This window comes from Anthonomus grandis, chromosome 6, assembly GCF_022605725.1.
Source record: "Anthonomus grandis grandis chromosome 6, icAntGran1.3, whole genome shotgun sequence".
Classification (NCBI taxonomy): domain Eukaryota; kingdom Metazoa; phylum Arthropoda; class Insecta; order Coleoptera; family Curculionidae; genus Anthonomus; species Anthonomus grandis.
The window spans coordinates 25,869,548-25,893,680 of record NC_065551.1 but is presented as its reverse complement, the minus strand read 5'-3'; the positions used below and the strand labels follow the sequence as shown (position 1 = coordinate 25,893,680).

The 24,133-nt window shown below is 28.6% G+C and overlaps 2 protein-coding genes across 2 annotated transcripts in view; both read right to left on the bottom strand.

Moving 5' to 3' along the window:
• Positions 1-24,133, bottom strand: part of LOC126737025 (Ig-like and fibronectin type-III domain-containing protein 1) — a 149,917-nt gene that overhangs the window by 50,009 nt on the left and 75,775 nt on the right. The gene's annotated exons all lie outside the window — the stretch shown is intronic.
• LOC126737026 (uncharacterized) lies at positions 22,077-23,490 on the bottom strand. Its single transcript, XM_050441708.1, has 3 exons — positions 23,219-23,490; positions 22,913-23,164; positions 22,077-22,859 (listed from the first exon to the last, which is right to left on the bottom strand). Exons 1-3 carry the CDS (start codon positions 23,401-23,403, stop codon positions 22,145-22,147), a joined length of 1,152 nt encoding a protein of 383 aa, XP_050297665.1. The 5' UTR covers positions 23,404-23,490; the 3' UTR covers positions 22,077-22,144.

Sequence of the window (24,133 nt, the reverse complement as noted above, 5' to 3'; positions counted from 1 at the left end):
CCAGTTTTTTTTAGACGAACAACACTTCAACGGAGATTAAATTTTTTTATTATTTGACCTACTGTTGCCCTCACAAGAGAAAATTTTCAAGCAATATCCGCCTGTTTAACTCCTTTCCGGTAATCGTTGATTATTCGCATCTTAATATCGATCGATAAATTTATACCACGTGGCATTGTGAATATTTTTCAAAACTAATAGTAAGGAAAGTCAAATCAATAGAAACCAACGCATAAAACTCAGAGACTGAATAAATATGTTGTTTGTCAATCCAATTTTGGCCACCTGGCAGTCAAACAAAATTATTGGAATTTGATAAAAAAAATATTGGGAAAAAGTGCAAGAAATAAAAATCTATGGAATTTGTTTCTTCAAACTATGTTGTTTACATTCCTGAACACGAGTAAGCTCAACCGGTTTTTCCTTTGCTTCAGATAAAATATATCCATAAAAATAGAATTTGTTAATCTACTTTTGGCCACCAGTGTATATCTGATATACCCTAAAACGACAAAAATTGGTTTTTAAAACTCCAATGACAAGTGCATAGACCGCATCCAGATTTTTAGGTTTAAAAATAAATTCGATTTTATAGTCAAAATCTTAGCAAAGATCGAGTTATTAGGAGTCACAATGTTAGTTAGGGAAATGTCAAAAATAGCTCGTTAATATGCAATTTATTTTTTATAAAATTTAATTTTGCCCTTAATTTACTTAACCTAATTCCTGAAATTTAATTTTAGTAGGGCGTGTATTTTGTAAACATGCAATTTATTTTGGTATTAGAATTTCTATTATCCCTAAAATTCTAAGATTAAAAACACCTAGTTCTTTCTAAACATCTAGAATAAAAAATTATTTAAGTATTTTCTTACTAAGTATAGATACCAGTAGATATTACTCTCTATCATAGTAGAAAAGCTTAACATCATATTAATTTATTTTCAGTACGTCCTTAAGGTTTTTGCTTTTAACATTATGATCAATTTCAATTTTCCAACATTTAAGTGTAGCTTTTTGATGCAACTTGATTACGTTACGACGTACATGAAATATTAACAACAGTTTGTGATGTTATAAATCATTTATTAAAATACTTTTTACATAAACAGAGTGTAATCTGCCGTTTTGTTGGTATATATAACAACTTAGATTTAAAGGTACAAGGTTTAAAAAAAAAAAATTTGATAAAACTCTTATTTCTGTGGATATTTTTATAAAAATTATAACGGAGATTTCATGCATGCAGAATTATTTTTCGACATAAAAATTTCAATTGATTAAAGAAAATTATATCAAAATATACAAGCGATATTTGTCATATGCTATTAATATAAAATTTGGGAGCCAGTTCTTTTCCGGAATTTTATAACTATATAACAGCAACCTGTTTTAATGGAAATAAAAAAGTCATTTATCCATCACACGGACAAATGGCGGCATTTCTGCTTAAAAAACTAGACCATTTATTACACTGTTATCACCAATAAATATTCTAAAACGGGTGGCTGACAACATTTGCCATTAAAATTGTCTATATAAATCCTTCCCAGCTTTGTCGTGGCCCATCAAATTGTTCACCGAGTGCCCACTATCAAACAAATTAACGTTTTAAGGGGCAACTGTACACACAAAGAAGATAAATATGTAAAATTTTGTTAGCTGTTTTACTTCATGTATTTTATTTTTATATAAAGATATATATCAAAGAATCATAAAAAATATCTTCTTATATAAATAACATAGAATCTTCTTAATTTAAAACTTTAACCTTTTGTAAATGTGTGTGTGCAAACTATTACGTAATGGTGGATTAAAAGTTCTATGAAACTTTAATGGTTACATTCTTATCTCAAGTAATAAAAAAGTACAATTCTACACATTCTCGCAAAAGGCGGAGCAAATGGGAGTTTTTATTACCATTTTAATGGCAAAAATGTGTAACTTGTGGTATCCTTAAATTTTAAAGCCAACTATTTAGTTCCAATATATTTAAAATGAAAAAAGTCGAAGGCATTAAATAAAAAAATTTCTCAATAATGCATAACTTATATGTATGTAACTTGCATTTATCTATATTTTTAGTGTTGAAAGTTCCTAGATCAAAATCTAGCTAGAGTCAAAATTAATAAGCATAAAGTGGTTAAATCTAATTGATACCTCACCTAATAAGTACAAGATTAATAACGTTTCATAAATTCTCAATCCCTTTACGATTATAATAGTTCAATACAATGCAAAAGAGTAAAAACAACAACAGCTCCTAACTGTACTGGTATTCCACTGGATGCACATTGTTTTTATAGTTTTAATGGCCAATAAATCTAAGATTTATTTGAACATAAATCTGAAGCGCCGGAAAGCACAGTTTTTTGGCCACAATCACTTTAAAGTTATGACGCGGTTTTGGTGTACCAAAACGAGATATTACGGAATAAAATTTCTCCCGGTGGTTTGGCGAACACCGTTCCGGGTATTTGTGTGCCGAAAGTGGTCCATAAAAACTATTCGCTGGGAGTTTTAGTATTGGAAGTTTTAAGGAGTTTATTATATCTGTGTGGATTTTTTTTTTAGTTTCCAGTTTCGAAATAAGTAAAGTTTGTATTAAGTAAAGTTTTTGTTATGAAATTTAGTATGTTTACCAAAAGGTAAATATTACTTGGCATATCTTAATTTAAACATGAAATAAATTAAATTTTAACAAAAAATCTGTCAAACTGCTTAAACATTTATTAATATATTCAAGCTAACACTGCATTAAAATTAACAAAGAAATAAAATAAATATAATATGAATTATATATCAAAATTTTATTTATAATAGGTTTTAAATATATTTTGGGTGCATTGCATGGCCATTTTTACAATATTTTTATTTACTTCCTATCCAGTATTAAGTATTGGTAATGTGGCCTAAGTTTTGAGCATAACAAAATTATTATTTTCAATATTTTTATTATGCCCTATTAATTTATATAAGCCTATTATTTTTTAACATCTTATTAATAACATGAAAAAAAGTATCAGGATGCAGAAGTATTATGTTTAACATGTTTAGCCAATGAATTTTATTAACCTGAGAGATCCTATCAAATTTTCTAAGGTTAAATATTAAAGGGCAACACACACTTTGTAGTTTTTTGTAATATAAGCCTATCGGATTGCTTAAGATAAAGCCCGTAAATAAAATTTGCATAATTAAATTGAGATATAGCAAGTGCTTCTGATATTTTTTTTAAATTACAAGTTAAAATCCGACGGCTACTATAAAGTTGTTTTAATGTATCTGTATATTGTTAATAATGAAGAATATATATCAACTCTCCTTTTGACCAAATAACATAAGTTTAGACTTTATCAGAGTTAAGTTTTATAGGATGTTTTTGTCAAATATTCATTATTATTTCAAGATCCCTATTAGCATTATCAAATCTATAGTTATATTCCTTAATATTAAAGTGGCAATAAAAGATTTAAATATCTGAGCTTTGCAAAATACAGGGGATCTTAAAACATGAGCATTATATTTAATGAAAAGGAGCGGTCTCAAAATTCACTTCTGAGGAACTCCAGAGAGCACCCTTCATTCCTCTAAGTGCTGTTCACCTAACTAAACAAAGGTAAAAATACAAAGTCACGGTATCATTAAGTATATATAATTTTCGTTATTAACACATGTTTCGCTCCTATTAGAGCATCATCAGACCTAAAAAATTAATGAAACATGTTTACAGAAAGAACAGTTATGAAATTTAAGACTTTTACCTAGACGTACATCTACGAAGATCACATTTTAACTAACAACAAATAAAAACGTAGGTTAGGCCAACAATACCTATCGTAATGATTGCTGCATTTGAAGTGGTGATTGCCTTAATCTAATCAATCGTTTTTAACAACAGATTTTTTAGACAGGTTAGTGGACTACCATGAAGTCTTACCTCTTTCGTAGTTAGAGCTTTTCTTACACTATATAAAAGTTTTGTGTTTTTTTATGATGTGAAATGAATGTTATGAAAATAATATAGAATTTGAGGATTTCCTCATTTATAACAACTCTTTAACGCCAATATGTAGTTTACAATGGAGGAAGAAAGAGATAAAAGGCTCTATTTCCTTTATGTGCTTGTTTCAAGAAATAGCAATAACCTTTAATTTGAAATCTACTACAAACTTACCGTTATGGACAATGTCATCCAATACTCATTAAACTCCCCACATATATATAAATTTCCTTTTTTTATAATTTTTTCTTTTTATCACCTCTTTAATTTATCCCTTTATAAGAAAGCTTCTTGCTGAACTAAACATAATTAAGCATATATAGCTTTTGATAATAGTTTTCCACTTGATATAATGATTAGTTTTTATTCTAAAATATTCTATATTAAATGCAGGCTCAGTTTCAACTTAGTTAATCGTAATAATAAAATATTCATTTAAAAAAATATTCATATTTAACTTGCAATGTTTTTTAACTCTGCAAATCTCACGATTTCTTTTAAAACAATAAACAGTTTTAAAAGGCGAGTTTGTTAGATAGATAAGGCTAATTTCTATTTCAGGTCAACAATATATTCATTAAATGTAATACTATCATTCAATCAATACTTCGATTAATCAACCTCTAAGCTTCTAGGTTCTCGTTATTATATTTACAAGTTATTGGATATACATTGAAATAAATGTATCGAAAAAGGTAAAGGTTTAAGTTCATATCTTCTCTAAATACGTAAATAAGTTCATTTTCCTATTCTCTTGAAAGTATTATTTAGTTTGGTAAGGGCATAATATAATTGGTGATTTTCCAAGAATCAGAAAAAAAATATGTATAATACAGAAATGTATAATATTTGTGAGGTAAGATCAATAAACGAACTTAATTTAACTAAGCCTATTTACCGTAATACCTTCAGTACCACAAGCATTAGTCTTTATGCTATTAAGTGCTTTACTTACATCTTCAACTGTGCATAAATCAAAAGAAGGTTCATTAGAATTATATTTATTATTTATATACCAATTTATTTAAGTGTTTTTTTTTTGGAAAAAAAAAATAGTGCGGCTTACAGGTTTTTGAATGACTTCTTATTTAAAATAAAATGTATATATGAACCAGCTGAACATAGAAAACATGTAATTACACAGTTCTTTATATATATTCTTGTTTTTACAAAATAAACCAAATAATTAAAATAGTAAATTAAAAATAAAAGTAAATAAAAATGCAATAGTAGAACCTACCATGTTTAGTAAAATGTTTTTATTATTATTTAATATTTTTTTATTTTTCCAATTTATTAAATCAATACTTCCAAGACTATAAATAATATAAAAGAAAAGAATACAAAGGTGCCCTCATAAGTAAAGTATTTTTATTGTATTGCAAACAAGATTGATAAAGTTTACTTTTAATTGCACTTTCTTACCAATATGTTATCGATATATATAAAGCTATCTCTTCTAAATTAGTAAAATACGCTGACGATTCACAACTTTGGATGTCATTTTTCATACTTAAGTTAATTTCTACGAATTAATACTCTACGAAAACTTAAACAAGATTCGTGAAAATGCCCTTAATCTTAAATTAAAGAGTACAAAATTTTGATTTATGTAAATTGGAATAAACAAAAATTGAATTGCTAAATTTTTAATAGTCCGAGAGGTAAAAAATGTTGATATAATTTTTTATTTTCGACTTTCTTTTGAATGGCAAATTAAAAGGAAACTTAGACAGGGTTATCAGTAAATAAATTATATTTATTTTCTGAAAATACTCATGGTATCTTAAAATAACTACTTTTTATATAACACATAATTATTTTTTTTTGATAATGGAGATATTGTTTACGAGGCCTTCCTTGTGACGGCATATTATAATTCGATAAAAAAACTCAGAACTGTTGTTTACGTTTTTCTTTTAACATTCCATTCTTAAAGGATAATGGAATTTTATGTATATCTAATGATATAAATATCATATACTTTTATCTATTTATAGAATTATAAGCACCGAAAAGCCATCTTACTTAAAGGATCTCTTTGTTTCTGGTCAATATTCCCATAAAACTAGAAATTAAGACAAACTTATTATACTATGACATCTTTTCAAAAAGCTTTTTGATTTGTTGCTATTCAAATGTTAAACCGTGCTTTTAACTTGCCCGATAAGGTTAAGGGTTTGTTGTACAGTTTTTTCTTAAAACAATAAAGTTGCTATTAATAAATGGGTGGAATATTGATATATAGTTTGTCTAGTGATCTGTGTACTTTTAGTTATTAATTTATTTTCCTAAATGAAATAGATTAAAATATCTTCTTTTGTACTTCGTTTTAGATTTATTATAATTTTGCACAGATTTATTTTTGTGTGTAAAATATTACTTACTTTTCTAAGTATATTTTGTATTAAGTTTTTAAAAAAAATATATTTCATATCTTTTGTTTTTTGATTAAAAAAAAGTTTTGAAATTAAATTTGAAAATTCATGCTACAATATAATGGTAGAAATAATCTGTTTCAATGCACTTCTATTTAAAGGCATATCTAACTATTTCATATTTTGATATAATTTTTCTGAATTTCTTTGTTAGTGTCCATTTACTAAGAGTTGAAGTTTTTAAAAATCATATTTATGTTTTTAGACTTTAACGTGATTGAACAACTCTTTTAGAAGAAAAAGACCATAGCTCTTTTAATTCGTGAATAATAATCATTTACAATGAACAAACCAACCCATTTACCACGTATTTTAGTTAAAACACAAACTTTATATGTAACTGACGACAAACGGCCCGGCTACAATATAAAACTGCTGACAATTTCAACACGTTCGTGTGTTTGCATATACACGGTTCGCAGAGCAATTTTCAATATTCGTCAGGCTTGTAAACAGAGGGAGACTTGAAAAAGACACGGGCCGAAGAGGAACCGAAATCACATATGCAAAATGGCCGTTTTAGCATAAAATTTACTTAGTTTTTGCGCTGAGTTGGCGTCTCGTTTTGTGGGCGGATTTGTAGCATTAGCAGGCGGAGAAGTTTTTATTTTACGAGGAAGATAGGTAAGGGCTTCCGAGGTAAATGTTTTTGATAGCAGGCCAAATTGAATAGTTAAATGGAAATTTAAAACGAGCATTTTCATCTTAATTAAAGTGTTCATTTTTAAGGTGGCATGTAAATGCCGCTTTGAACAGAATAAATTGAAAATTTTGTACCCTCATCGGTCTATAGAATTATTATTTAAATATTTTAGTGACAGGGACTGTGTTCTATTTCGGATCATGCCAACCGCAAATTGGACGTGGAGAATCACCCCAAAACTCTAAATTATCAAATGTTATTTGATTTTCTTAGTAAACTTTCTAATCCCTTGAAATAACCAAACAAATTTTCGAATTCAAAAAAGGGTTTTTAGAAGCAGGGGAGTGAGCAGGAAATATGAAACAGAAACAATATTTAAAAGTATTTAAAAGTATAAAAAACCAAACAAATTTTTGAACTCAAAAAAAGTTTTTGTCAGAAGCAATCTTCAGGATTAGAATGAACAGAAACAGTTTTTAAGGGTAATAATATTATATTTTATTTATTTATTCTTATATTATTTTAGGAAATATAGCACTCTTACTCAAGGCAAGAAATATAAAATGAAATGTACCTAAAAAATACAATAACACGTATAATTTAAAGTAATGTGTTTCTAAAATGACTGGTTTTTAATTAGGTACTCCTTAATCTTGGCTTTAAAAAGCAGAAATAGGACGATTCATAGAGACAGGCAATACATTAAAGAACTGCACTCCATGGTAAGATGTGCCATTACGGAATCTGTAATGGCTCCGATACCACTGTAGCAAGAAGCTCTTATTTCTAATATGATGCAAGTGAATATCAGCATAAGTCATACATTTTTCAGAAACCTTATAGGCATAAAAGAATATGTGCAAAAGGGAGGATAAGAATACGAAGTTTTCTAAAATATAATCTGCAGCATTTTCTGTAGCTCAGATTATCAATCATTCTTCATACAATACATCTGTGTTGCGAGGCATATATTTTTGACATATGACCAGAGCGACCCCAATTAAAGAAACAATACGCCATTACAGATTTTTTCTAATACGACAAACTTCTTATTAGAAAAATTCATTTTGATAACTGAAACGAGCTCCCCATCATGGGACTGCCAGGTCAATCCAAAATACAAAATGATACCAAAGAAAGTTACATCTTCCTCCAGAAACTGTTGTTGATGTCTACAATCTCTAAGGGAAAAAATTATCTTTTCAGTTATATTCTAATTAAAGTTCAATCGATTTCCTCCACCCACTCCACTAGTTTAGTGTATGACGTATTAGCTGTGATATCTGACATCTACTGCTAAATATAAAAGAGCTAATTAACGTCTGTTTATTTACTAGTAAAATTTTAAAAATTATGAATATTGTAATCTTGCTTTACAAAAAAGGAGATATTGCAGAACTAGAGATCAGACCAATACCCTTCTTAAGCAACTTTTACAAATTGTTTACTCGAATTTTAGCCATCCGACTGCAAAATAAGTTAGATTTCTCTCAACCAGTAGAACCTGCATGCTTTCGTCGTAAATTTGAAATGAAAGACCACCTCCAAAGGGTCCAAACACTTATAAAAATGTCCAACGTAAACTATAGTAATAACATTCCTGGACTTTTACAAAGCCTTCGATATATTAGAGCTAAATGCATTGTGGAATACACTTCAGGGCTGCAGAGTTGACTAGCGATATACCAAAATCATCTATAATATCTATAAAAATAAAACATTGAGGGTAAAACGATATAAAAATACCAACTTCATAACTATTGAACGTGAGGTTCGGCAAGGCAACACGATGTCACCAAAACTATTTATTACAATCACACAGACTGCATTTAAACAATTCGACTGGAATAAGAGAGGTATAAACCTGGATGGCAGAAACTTAAACAACTTATGTCTTACAGCCAATATAGTACTATTCTTAAACAATAATAAAAAAATGATCTACAAATAAATACTATATTTTTATACTGCCAAAACGATAATAAAAAAAAGTAAGAACTCACCTTATATGTAAAGTATGTCAAGTTTAAATTCAGATAAAAATATAGACGTAACTTTAGAGCTACTAAAAATACCCTACTTCAAACAGTAAATCTAAAAGTTCAGTTTAATCCTTCATTGAAATACAAAAAATTCAGAGTGAGTGACACTTCCGCATACATAAATTCTTCAAGTGGATATTGAGTGCTTTTCACTTTAAAATACTGAATATTTTTCGAGCGAATGTCAGCCTAAATTTGTTTTATGAAATTTGATTTAGACTATACAATACCTTTTGAATCCTTTATGCATCGGTAAAAAGAATTTTTAATAAAACTTTTTTACTATACATGTTATTTATTTTATATTAAAATTAATAGTTCTTAACTAACATTAAATTTTATGTCAGGTCATAGATTTATTTAAAAGGTGACACTTATATCCGGCTTTAAAACAAATTTTTCACCAACGAAAACACCAAAAACTAAGCCATCTATCGAGGTATCGTAAAATCAATAAAGTCGTAAGCTGATGTAACTGTATGATGTATGACTACAAAATAACCTACATTTAAGGGACATTATTGATGAAGCCAGACATGTCAAATCTTTCTCTTCATTTCTGGTTCATTTAACCATTTTGTTTATTATGCTAGTTATGTAACATAAATAAAATTCATCATCTAAGATATAAGCCGTGATAAATATACATTCACAATACGTTTAAATTTTTTTTTATTTGTTCGTGTACTAATATTTTGTACTTAAATTGTCGATGTACTCACAAACAAGATTTTATTCTGTGGAGAGATGAATTTTACTGAAATAAATAGAAATTCGTGGCGACACTCAAGCACGTTTTATAATATTTGTCATGTGAATAAAATGTCCCGAAGCATACGAAAACAAACTTAGTTTTGTTTGCCTTTAAGTAGAAAATAGAAACTCTTGTTGATTGTTAATGAGTTGTGAGTTGTTGGAGTTAGATATTATAATTAAATTTATTTGTGTACCTTTTTTTATGGCAAAAATATCTTTTAAAAATGAATATAAGCTTATTTTTAAACAAATTTATCTTATATATAACAGTAAAAATATAACAATATCAAAAATTTTGCCAAAATATAGTTTTTAAATTTTGACTAAATGTAAAAAAGTACTACTAGTGTATAAACAAAAATTTAAGAAAACCATAGGAATATATTAATTTAAAATAATTAAGTCTGAAAGGTAAATATTTATTAAATATTAAATATATTTTTATAAACAAATATAATTCCCCATAGGGTAATAGTTAAAAACTCTAAGCAAAGTTTAAGTTTTGAAAATTAAAAATTAAAAGGATGAATTATTTGTAAAGGAATAAATAACAAAATAAATATTATATATATGAAATAAGACAAAAACATATATGTATGGTTTCTACCATAATAATAAAATGAAGGCATAACTTAAATGGAGATGTTTCATTCAATGTTAATTTGCTCTTTCTTCGATCCCATGTTAACATATGAAAAAATTTTAAATTTAATAGCGATTTCGGAATTCAACCATCTGTATTCAGTATTACATAAAACATAATATAATAAAAATAAAAAGTTGTCTATTTTTTCTATAAGAGACGTACTTTTTACAATAAAGTTCAAATATAATTAAAGTCTTGGACGGTCTTTGAGAATCTAAAGCTTAGATACTGCTGATCAAGTTTAATGATGCCTTTAAGGGCGAAACACGTGTTATCAATTAATCGTAAAATGAGTTCGAGACTTTGACCAAATTTATAGTTTTTTTTAATAAAATTTTTATAAATAGTAATTTAAATATATATATTATTGGTATAACGATAATTAATACTTAACTGAAATAGAACTAAATATTTATTTTATTTCCGTATAAGAATTTAAATTATTTGGAACTTTCAAGGGTGCATATATTTTTAAATCGTAAACTTTAAAATTGCTTAAGATGAAAATAATTTAACTTGCAATGAACGTTGTAGCAAACCCTCAATATCCATTAATTGAGTTTGTTTCGACTACAAAATTTTAGCTCTGAAGGTTAAAATATATTTTCTCTTCCACAAACAAGATGTAATTTTAAAAATAATAAATTTTCGCTTTGATCTTTTGATTAGTTTTAGGATTTTTTAAGCAAACTCATTAATTTAGCTAAGCGTATTCATAACATTAGGCTCTGGTCTACCAAGTTTATGACACTACGTAAGTGTGTAACTGTGTAATCGACTTACTTGTTGGTTTTTGGTAGGGAAGTTATTTTTTAAAAATTATTGGTTTATTGAGCAATCAAAGACCTGCTTAAATTACTATGATAAAAAAATTTAAATATAAAAAAATGAATGTCGATTTTGATCCTATAAAAATATGTTAATAAATTTGTAAACAAATAAAATTATTTATTTTAAAAAATTATAGGAGCTTTAAAATGCCACGCCTTAAATAATAACTAATAAAAACTGACATAGATTGGAAGACAATTTTAGTTAGCATCATGAGATATAATTAATAAACATGTATTAGATAAATAAGTTTTGAAAAATTAACTTTTCATATACTGTGTTACTTTCATGTGTAACTCATAAGAAATGGTTCAGAAGCCATATATGAAGCGCAATTCTAAAAGCCCGGTTATTATCAGCTCTCCTATGAACTTTATAGAGACATTATTGCCAAATAGCTTTCATTGCGTAATAACCATGTGGCACCCATATTTATTAGTGCATTGTTGGTTATTTATTTGCAGCATGCTATATATTTTCGACGATTTTTAGAGAATCAAATTTAACAACTTTATTTAAATAAATCTACATTGATTTAAAATTGATTGAGTTCTTGGTTATATGTAAGCGTAGTTAAAAATAAGACTCTTTCAAATAACGGTATGTTATGTATAACCTCCCTTAGGGTAAACGATAATTTATCAAATGCCCTGTGTATTCTTCTATTTAAAATAAGGCATAACTTATAAATAAATTTTATGCAGCAAAAATATACACGTTTTTAAAAATATTAAACTAAGCCACTAGATATTTTTTCTTATCTAAAACATTGAAATTGCATAAACTTACTATAGCAGCTACTTTAATTAAAATAAACCTTATAGAAATCCCTTAAGTTTAATTTGTATTTCATATAAAGATTTAATGAGTTTGCAATTTAAGATGGAATTTCTATTTGGACGGAATTAATTCTTTTTTGAAGCATCTATCTAAATCATTGTTTTTTTTTAACTTACAACTTACGTAAAATTATTAATTTGGACTAAAAAAGTTAATTAAAAAACAGAGATACTATATTATGCATTCTTTAATAGTTATAATAATGCATAACTGAAATGGAAAGGATTAATGGATCTTTTTTTATCATTTTTTCTTACAAGAATTTAATACAATGTAAAGAAAATTATGTATTTCACTGCAAAATATAAAAATTCAAAAATTAATTCAAAAAGATTTTAACGTGGCAAACAGAAATAAACTTTAAAATTGCCTGACTTTACTATAGTAACAGTTCCATTTGCAATGAACCTTAGAGAAAACGTTCCAGATCCATTAGGTTAAGCATGCTTTTTAGCTCTCTGTTCCTTTTTCTTCCACAAGAGTTTTTTGGATTATAAATAGAAGGTACTATTTTATTAACTTTGTTTCGGGAATAAAGTTAGGAAGTTAGAATTTATTCTTTCAATAACAAATAACATCTTATTTTACATAAGGATTAATAAAAAATCTATGAGAACCTATTTTAATATAAAAAGATATCTTATATTAAAAGTTTACTGGGAAGTATTAGTAAAAAGAAACTTGAAATTTTCTTTTCTGTTTAAAATTATTAAAACATTTTTTTCGTATAAGATATTTAGTGTGAAAATATCCATAAAAATATTGTTATATTATTAAAAAGACAAGAGAGACAGCCAGTTAAGCCTGAAGTGCAATGTCGGATTTAGTTGCCAAAACGTTGGAAGTCGGATTAGGCTCGATCTGTCGAATCGACTCGAAGTGGCGCAAAAAACTCCACGGATTTTATCCATCGAACTGTTTGCTTGATGTTGAGGATTTTTTCTTTTTTATTTTGAGTATCATGCATTTAGACGACAACAGGATTTAAAAAAGGACGACGTAAAAGCTTGAATAGCAAATCTCTTAAAATCCATTATTTACCCTAAAGGGTTCTATTTTCTCAGAAAATCTGTATTTATGTATAGCTATCACATAAAGTTCTCATTCAAAGAAAATTAAAGTTTTCGTCATATCCTATAAAGTTATGCAATCTCACTAGAAAAATATTCCAGCAACGCGAGAACGCTTAAAAAATCATTGAGGTTTTTATTGTCACCGTAAATCAAAAAAGTTGCTGAGTTTTTGATGCTAAAAAGTTTTTAATTAGAAAAGTTACAGTTATAAGCACTTAAAATGGCCACTCTCAATCATTTTTATTAAGGACCGTTATGGAAATATGTTGCAATGTTGTCTTAGTTGGTTCAGAAAGTAACATTTAATATACTTTACTAATAAAAAGTAATGCTCTACCCCAAACTTGGCCAGCAAGATCTCCGATAAGATATTATATAAATCAAGTCGTAAATAAATCCCGATAGTCCTAATTAATCCGAAAAGTCTAGAAAATGGTGTCCTTAGGGAGCAGTATCTCCAGACACATATCGGTATAAATCAATGATAAGTCGGAAGGTTTCCTAATAGGTTGTTTTCATGGCAAGTTTTTTTTTAGAAATTTTATATAGAAATCCTAATAGAAATTGAATAGACTGACAAGCTGACAGCTGTTTGATTAGTTTAGCCTTATGCTTATTTAAATTATTACTTGAATTATTTTATTCTAATAGTAATTTTTTCCTTTCCTCTAAAATTTGGATTCTCTTAGAAAATTAGGTGAATGATAAGTGGTAATAGAAAGTCCTTTAATTAGTCTTTAATTACTATTATATGCGCAATGTTCAAAAAGGTATGGTATAGGCTTCAACTGAATACTTAATAAGCTTTCACTTAAAAACATTTGATAGGATTGGGTTGCATATCTGATGTTTTGTGTGTACAGTATATCTTAAATTCCAGGATGACTATAGAGATCATAGAAACTGTAAGAAATACAAGATAGTACAAGTAGCTTAAAATTATGAAATTTGATGCAAATGAAATTTCCATTTAAAACTTAAAAAATATTCTTTCCGAAGATATAAAAAAAACCTAATTTCTGTATCCTTCAATTAATCTATGATGATAATTAAAAGAAATTAAAAAAGTTACTTAATTTTTAATAATCCTTTGTCTCATAACATTAAGAAAAGTTGGATTAAATATCTGATAATCCAAAGAAAAGTGAAGAAGAATTGTGGACATAATTATGATGGGCTCGAATAAGTAAGTTAGGCTAAAAATAGACATTTGATACAAAATCTACTAAAAAGGCCTTAAGCATGTAATAAATATATGTTGGCCTCTTACGCGTCGGGGTTATTAGAAATTCATGTAATCCTTAGAAAATCACGTAAGATTAATAAGTTATGTTAGTTTTGAGACCTTGTATGTATAATAAAACATATATATAAGTGCAGACTTAGATTTGAAGAACACTTAATATTAAACTTTAGGTTAGCTTTGATATTTGATACGCTGAATATATGATGATAACGAATTTTGTATTATATCTCCTACGGATTATATCCCCCGTTTATCTATAACATATTATCGCCCGAACAGCGATCCAGCTGAGCAATAAATACGTCAACATAAGCAGCTCTAGGGTTTCCCAAAGTGAAACAACATATTTCAAGATTTAAATAATGTTTGGTAGAGGAATCGGATGCTAAGACAGAATAGTGTAACAAACGGATGGCGGGAATATTTAGTTGTCACGTACTGGGAATATATTACCAGCGGTTTCTTGTAATCTTGTCTTCGGGCACTATTTTACTATCCATTTTACATAATTTACCTCGATTGTACATGGATGCCAGAATACTTTATATTGCACATCATAGTTGCAATCGTAATTTTACCTTGGAATATTAACTTAGTTATTCTCTAATAATAAAGACACTTATAAAAAAAACTTGCATGCAGTTTTCAGTGATTTTCCAAAAAAGCTTGAGAGCTATATTTCATATTCACTTGCTTGTTTATAAATAAGATTTATATTTAAATTTTAACAATTCCACATCAGTCTGGTTAATCAGGTAACTAGGAGCCCATGTAACAATGTTACATTTTCTTCCTGACACTTTCCTCCAGTAACTTTTACTTGTTTAAATCAAATGAACAATACGATCATTGTCTCTATATAACTCATAATCCTTGTTTAAAATGTGAAAAGTTGAGATGTGTGTTGGCTAAGATTGGATTTTTTATAAGAAACGGTTATACTATACGACGCTGGAAAGAGAGTGAGAACTTGGATAAAAAGTGTTTTAAAATTATTTAAACGCAATACAAATTATTAATGCAACTACTAGGAAACTCCTGAAAAATAATATAATAACTTAAACCGTTGTGGTAATATAAGTGATGACTTTTTCTGCCTAGAAAAAACACAAAATGACACATGGAAAAAAAAAATATTTTATTATTATAAATACAAAATTATTTAACTTAAGAAGAAGCCAGGAAAAATTGAAACTTATTTGAAAAATAAAGAAGTGCTTAAAATAGACTTTAATCTTTTACATAAATAGACAAGGATAACTTTAGTATCCTGGAAGAAATAAAAAATGATTTATCTGCCAAATAATAATGATTTTATTGTCTAAAAAGATATAGAAATTTCCTTACATCGAGAAATACAAAATGATTTTAAGCTCCAGGTGTTTATTCGAAACGTGATTACTCTCATAATAAAAACCTTAATACAAATAAAGGGTACAGGTTAAAAAGGGGGAATGTCAAAAATTGTTGATTTTCAGGAAATCAATTTTTAATTTTAAAACCCAATAACTTATTATTTTATTACTTTGTATTGAATGTATTAATGGATTTAGTTTGTTATGTCTATTTGGGATTGAAATTGAGAAAATATTATTGAAATTCCATTGAAAAAATTTTTAGAGCAAAAAAGAAGAAGAAAGTACAGATTGTAACGAACAAGAAAAGGGAATGTCATAATTTTCACTGTAGTTTTGTGGTATCATCAGTTTTTTATACACAAGCAATTCTAAAGCAAAACAGCAAAGGTTAATTCGAATTTCTCATTTAATTGGGAAAGATACAAAAAAAATTCAAACACTTTTTTTGCGCTTCTTACACACGAAGCTTTTGGAAAGGAAGCCTTGTCTTTGACATTTCTGGTATGTTTTAATGTAGAGAAATATTTTCTAGTGGCTGGATTGCGACAGAATTTCATTAAGCACTGCAGGTCATTGTACTTGGCTAGTGTTATAGGCAGTAGTCCTGCAAATAGATAAAACATCCTTAACATTGGAAAATAATATTATGTATATAGTTAGATACCTTTGTATAATTTGCCTGGTAATTCGAACAAATTGTTTGGTAAATTATTGATAAATTTTTTGTTCGGTTCAATCAAAACAGCCGATTCCCACATACCATTCCATATTGATCGATGGGAGACAAGCCTGGAATGATCTTTAACGACTTTTAATTCACGTATGGGCTGGATCTTCATTGGACACTTATTTTTGTAAAGTGTAGAAAAATGTATAGTCCAGCATTTAAAAAAATCGAAAGTGATTTCTCTAACATTAAAAGGATTTAGATTAACTCGTGCTCTGAAAACTTTAGATCATTCATTTGTTTCCACACGCGACTTTTGCTGAACTAGTCCAAAATCCTTGTCGCATTCCATAAATGAATGTCCTCTAATGGGAAAACTGATCTTGATTTTATCAAACCTTTCTTGCACATGCACTAAGTGAAGAAGGTAATGGATAACTGTGTAATTCTTATTCTGTCCTCTACTTGAGTCGCAAAATATATCGAGGACTCGAACACTACTAGGTAGAAAGTTGTAAACAAAATGATGCAATACGCATATACATCGTCAGGGCCTTTTCGACCGTTTGTTTCAGGATAAGTATAGAAAATACTTTAACTAGTCGACAAAACATGAATATTAAAAGAGAATACAGATAACTGTCTCTTATAATAAACATCATTTGTGCTGATGTTGGACACTGGCAGATTTTTAGCAAAATCCATGCATATTGCTTCTTTGTTCTCATTTACCCGACTAGATAATTTTGCAGCCTTTTTTCTTGAATAAAACACTTCAGCTTTATGCTGTGTAATCTTGCGACCTCTTCTGCGTTAAGTGGACATCGCTTTTGTACAGGACTCATTATCTTTTGTCTTGCACTAAGTGGAACTTTATCAAAACACTTGAGACGTTTACATTGGCAGTCGCTTCCTGTCACGTGGCTTTGTAGGTTAAATTTTTTAGAAACATCGGTTAGTCTTCCGTAACTTTTTTCCTTGAACTGGCATAACAACAAAGTCTTTACTGCCACTGACACTTAGATTTATTTTATACTGTTTATTAGCATTACAATATTAAAATACGACTTGTCACTTATATTTGCACAAGCTTGACGAACAATAAATAAACACCAGAACCGGTAAACACAATCAGAAAATAAAAGTAACTGCAGTCAAGAGAGCCTTCTGACAGTTCCTGAATAACGTGCATTTGTGGCGTTCCCCCTTCTTAGCATGTGGCGCGCGGACTCTCCTCCTTTTTAGCCAGTATAGCTTAATTTAAATTGTCGATATCTGGCGACTCTTCCCTTTTTTCGCCTGTATATTACAAGGTGATACGTCTGTCTATTAAAAGTTGAACGGACTGAACAGCTCAAAATGAGCAAAAAGTGACATTCCCCCTTTTTAGCCTGTACCCTTCAAATTGAAATATGTTATAAAAAATCGTAAAGGCCTAATAAAATTAAACTTGCATGCAGTTTTAAAAGATTTTCAATGACGTTTTAGGGCCACATTTCATATTAAATTGCTTGTTTACAAACCAGATTTATATTTAAACTTTAAAACAACTCTATGTCCACATCGGTCTGCTTAATTAAATAACTAGGAGTTCATGAAAAAATTGATTACAAGTCTTAAGTAGCACTGTAACTTTTACATGCTAGGTTCTTATATCTAAGTAATGTAAACAATTGAATGGTTCTTATTTTTTCATTTACTCTCTGATATGACAACCATATTGCGCATTCGTAACCATTTATAATATTAGTTAGTTAGCGAGATATAAAAAATTACTTCAATTTAATGAGTTCCTAGAAATTGACTTTAAGTGCATGAAAAATACTAGGAGCTTTGCTAGTATTTTTCTGTAGACTGCTGACGATATATTTTTAAAAGACTGCTGCAACTGCTTGAAAGAGGCAAGAAACTATAACTACCTAAGTTAAAATATCTTTGCCTGGAAAAACTTATATATAAACTTGAATCGTTCTGACAAAATAAGATATGACTAGTCTATATGTAGAAGAAACATGAAAGAACTTCATCTGACAGAAATTAAATTTACTTTTGTCTGCTTCGAGAAACACAAAGTGAGTAATCTACTTTTATAAATACAAAATTATTTAACTGCCAAGTAACAATGATTTTATTAGCTAAAAAGATCCATAAGGTTCCATGTATAGAGAAATACAAAATGTCTTGAATTGATTTATTGATTTTTAATGTGATAGGCGCGTCGGTGACTAGAATATTTCGCATCCTTAACTTTATTTATTGCATTTTCCTCATAAAGTGTAAAAATAAAATATTTGTATATAAAAATGAGTAGTTGTTATGAGTAGTTAGAAGCCTTTTCTAAATGTGCTTTTATGTTTTCGCCCTAATATCCAAGAATTTTATATGTTCATCAATTTTCCTAAATAGCGACATTCTGTAACTTTTAAGCTTTCCTATGAAATTTTGTAATAATTAATAATAATGATATTTATTGAATTAGTTTCACGTCAATTTAATGTTTAAACTTAAAACAAGCGGTAATTAGATATTAAAATTGATTGTCCTAATCGGTTTAAAAGAAAGAAAATTTATAATAAGTTTTTCAATTAGATCTAGAATTCTACTTCTAATTCTTTAGTTGATGATCATAATATTTTTTAATAATTTATTAGCAAGGGCTTTTGTAATACCGATGAAACGTATTTTAGAGACAACATTTTCATCTATTTGCTAATGATGTAGAAGAAGTTATTGATGGCAAACTTTGAATCGGAGATGTTTTAAAGTTGTCACATACTATAAATGTGAGCCTTTTGAAATTCATATTCTTCCAAAAAAAAAAAGACGTTTACTGTTTTTGAAATTGCAGGAAAAACTTCACTAAAAACAGGTTTTTTTGTGAAAATCTTTAAAAAAATAGTAATTTTCGATTTCAGTGACCTCAATTTAGTCTAAATAACGTTTTTTTCGGGGTACATTTTACGTGTAAGCTAGTGAGGTTGATAAATAAAAAAGACGAGTTTTAAGTAGATTGATCTGTAAGTTGTTGCAATAAAAATTGAAACAATTTAATGCTAGGATAATCATACATTCTTAATTAATGCACAGTAGTATTTTCATAAAATAAATGTTCCTTGGTTACACAATAAAAAACTTCAAATTTATTGTACAGAAAATTTTTATATTCAAAGTAATAAAGGAATAAAATACTAAATACGTGTCAAAGAATTTTGAAAAATCCTGCTATGGTAAATTAATAAAGTCACCATATCCAAGACAATTATATATCAGTTATCATATTTACGCAAATAAGAAAACAAATAATTTACTTCTTGGTTATGAGATGCTGCACCTCAATGATTATTCTTCTAAAATTAGAGGGCGTTTTAAGAAAAATGAATATGAGTTGACTTGCAAAAAAATTAAAGACTATCAAAATTACCACATAGCCATGTTTTTCTACTAAAAATAGAATTTATTTAAAGGAATTATTGCTCTCTATCATAATTATAAAATGTTTATTTAGTTTTTTTTTCAGTTATCAGGATTAACGCATTTAACAACTTTTTTATAGTAAAATCGATCTTAACCTACTTTAAGCCTTTAAAATTATGTAGTTTTATCAAAATAATTTAAATGTTAATATATAATATCTTTTACAAGATATTGCTTTTCCACGATCCCTTTCGCTAAAATTCAGTCTTATTAACACTAGTTTCGATAAGCCTTCTCTTCCTATATGAGCTCGGCATGGCAGCTCAAAACCATGCGACTTTAAATTTGCTTTAGCTTTGAGCTTAGTTTGTTTAGTTCATTCAAGCGTTAAGACAACACAAAACAAGGTACGGCAGAAATGAGAGGGAAGTAATGAGCTTATGCAGAAATTCTGTAGGATAGGGGTTTAAATAATGCTTTGAGTTTTACTGTGGGGCTACCTTAGGTTTAAATTTAAAACCAGATAGTTTACTGTATTATGTTTTATTTTATATGTTGTTGGATATGGAAAATGTCTTTTTTTACTACTTTTTCAAGATTTGATAAGCTGTTTAGTGCAGTTATTAAATTTAAAAATTTTTAAGCATTCTTAGATTAGAGAACCTTTATTTACAACAGCAGATAAAGTTGCTTCTTGGCTCCCTCTTATCGACTTTTTATTTATATTTTCGTCTTTATTTTGCTTGCCTTTAGGTAACTTAAGTTCGACTTTAAAAACTCACCAGATTCGTCTTTTGTGCTGATTAGGCCTACTTACAGTGAATAGTTGAGGGTATCAGAAACAATACTTCATGCCTCAATATCAAAATCCGTTTATGGAAAAGTAGTATTTTAACAAATTTTAACTGATTTAGACCATTTATCTTAATAAAAATGGATGTCATTCTTTCTATGTAATGTTGCAGTTACACCACAAATAAGAACTTTTGCAGGTGAGACTTTTTTGCCTCATAAGTCTTCTTGCATATTACTCTTGACAACTACTTCAATGATAGTAGCTGCACCTATAGTTTTTTCAGCTACATAGCAGTCTAGCATGCCTGCTAGTAAAAGTTTCTCTCGTTCTTCTGTATACCTGCATAGTAGTAATCGCTGTAATTTTAGCCTTTCTTGGTGCAACTTCTATTTCATACTTAATATTTAATTCAATTTCTGTTTTATCAATACTCTGCTTTGACTCCTGTTTGAAATCGGTGCTTTTTCTTAGTTTTAAAATGCTCCCTTTATATCACTACAACCACTTCTTTTGAACCTTGACTACTTTTTAAAATTTACGTATACAGGGTATTCAAAAAATAGACGAAGATATTTCAATGGGTGATTCCTCGTAAAAAATATGAGACAAAGTTTCTCTAAACATGGGTCCGGAAATGTACAGTTTTTAAGGTACAGGGTGATACATTTTTTTAAAATATTAGTTTTTTATTATTATTGATTATTTTTCTAGGAGAACTGACACTTGTCAATGTCAAACCTCCATGCAAAAATAATTTTTTTGGTTTTTTAAGGCACCTGCGATTTTTTTACCTTAAAAATTAATAAACCAATTTTGTCCAATGGCATGCAATAAATTGATATTTATTTTTTTTTTGTCGGAAACGAAGTGAGATACGAAAGAAATACAAGAGGCAAAAAAGTTGTATTTTTAAATACTTAATCAAACAACAAATATTAAAGCTGAAAAAAAGGCAGTGGCATACATTTTTGTTGTCCCCGGGACGCCACTGGACCTTATAATTTTAATATAATTATGGCTAAATTAGCCTCTTAATACCGCAAGTAATACTGCCAAATTTCCAAAGAATCTAGTAAATATTTTTTTAATATTAATAAAAAAATATAATAATATATAAAAAAAAATTATCACCCTGTATCTTGAAAGCTGTGCATTTCCGGACCCATGTTTATAAAAACTTTTTCTTATATTTTTTTACAAGGAATCACCCATTGAAATATTTCCGCCTATTTTTCAAACACCCTGCATATTAAATAATCATCTGAAATTTTTCTGATAATCAATAAATATTTAAATACCTAGCCACAATTCTAAACCACCAAACTATATCAAGAATTTATTTTAAACAAAAGCAAAATATTTAAAAATGGTGTCATCCTATCTTAGCTCTTTTAGCCTTCTCCTTCCATCCTTCCCTTTTCAAAAATCTTAGATAAATTTTTATTTTCAATAGCAGATGAACTTGGTTCTTGGCTCTCACTTATTAACTTTTTATTAAAGTCAACTTCTCCACTTTGCTTGGCTTCAGAAGACGTAAGTTTAAGCTCAAAAACTCCATTATTTGTATCCGCTAAGTCAGCTAAAACGGCTGAACTAGACTCACGTTCTTCTGGAATAGTGGCTTGCTTTTCGATAGCGCTAAATGCTGCATCAAAAATCATCCTTAATGAATGTTTGGCGATGGTGCTTGGAGTAGATAGTTGAGACTTTATTGGTCCATCAGAAGCAGGGGCGTTTGATACCTCAGTATCGAAGTCGACATGCGGAATCACAGTATTATAATCAATTTTAACAGATCTAGACCTTTCGTCTTTTTCAGAGTCCACATCGAACAATTCTTGATAGTCCTCTTCTCCATAATATTCTTCATCAAGAGCGTCGAAATGATCCCAAAAATCGATACTTTCGCAGGTGGGACTCATTTGTTTCATAAGTTTTCTTGTGTAGTAGCCTTTATATGCTGCTTTGATAAGGGTTGCTGCACGATTAGCCTCTTCGTTTGTTACTCCTGTTTTTCTATATAGCTGAATAGCACTTCGAGCAGCTACACGCCAGTCCACCATGCCTGCTAACAGAAGCTTCTCTCGTTCTTTGCGCTCCTTAAATCTACAATGAAGAAAAACTTAATTAAAATAAAACAACTTTAAAGGTCTTTATACCTTTTATAGGCCTGCTGAATAATGATCGCTGCAATTTCAGCCTTTTCTTGTGAAACCTGTATCTCATTCAAAATATCTAACACAATTTGTGTTTCGTCAACATTTTCCTTTACTTCTTCGTCGGAATCGATACTTTTTCTAAAGGTTTTCTGTATAGCTCCCACTATATTATCAATTTCATCCCTTGGCATACCGGTTTCTTCTAGGAATGTTGCTGTTGTCACGGCCATTTCTGTTAAGCTTTGGACCAATCTATAAAATTAAACCTTTATAGTAAAAAAAACTTTAGAAAAGTAATTAAGTGACCTTGCAGCGACCCTGGCATTTTCTCTGGTTATCAATAAAGCGTCCAAGTAATCAGCAATGAAAGTGTATGTATCTTCAGGTTGGCTTCTTAATACTTCCCTTGAAATATCACTCATTAGTTCTCGTAAGCCATCTGGTATGACATAAATGTATCGAGCGCAGTGCCTTTGGAGTGTCACATTCATATTAAATAAGTTTAAATATATTAATAAAGTATATTCAATATAATATTAAAGTGTCAAGATATTTGACAAAAATAAGACGCTTTTGTCATGAGATTTATATTTAGCAAATAAATGACGTTGTTCAAAAATTAAAACCTTATTAATTTAATGAGGCTTGTATTATTTTTAAAGCAATAAGCAGGGGGCAGGTATAGAGGTGGTGGGTGTTTTCGGCATTTATGAAGTTCTGTGTTTTTTCTTTAGTTTTTTTAGTTGAAAAAGGAAAAAAGACGCATTTGAGTGTTTTTGTGAACTGTTGCGATAGTAAAAACTTGTGCCGTTTGTGCCGCACCATGGGAAAAAGGCGATTTAAGTCGATCTGTTCACAAGTAAATACCGATATTGTTATAACATCATATCAAGGGACAACCATCGTCATAAACGTAGAAAAATAAAAACCTATTAAGAAATCTATAATAAATATAAAATATTTAATTTCCATAAAAATGCTTTTTATTTGATAAGTATCTTTACTCGAATAAAGTACATTAAAAAAACGCAAGTGTTCATAAAAGTTAATATTGTTTATAATTTAAAGCATAATCTATCAATAATAAATATTTATAATGTAAATATTTTTTGAGGACGTCACTGCTAAAGATTACTTATATCGGTGGAATCAACAATGCGATTGAGCGGCGTTGCAATGTTGCAGCATTTTTCTCTAAAATACATTATCTATATTCATTTA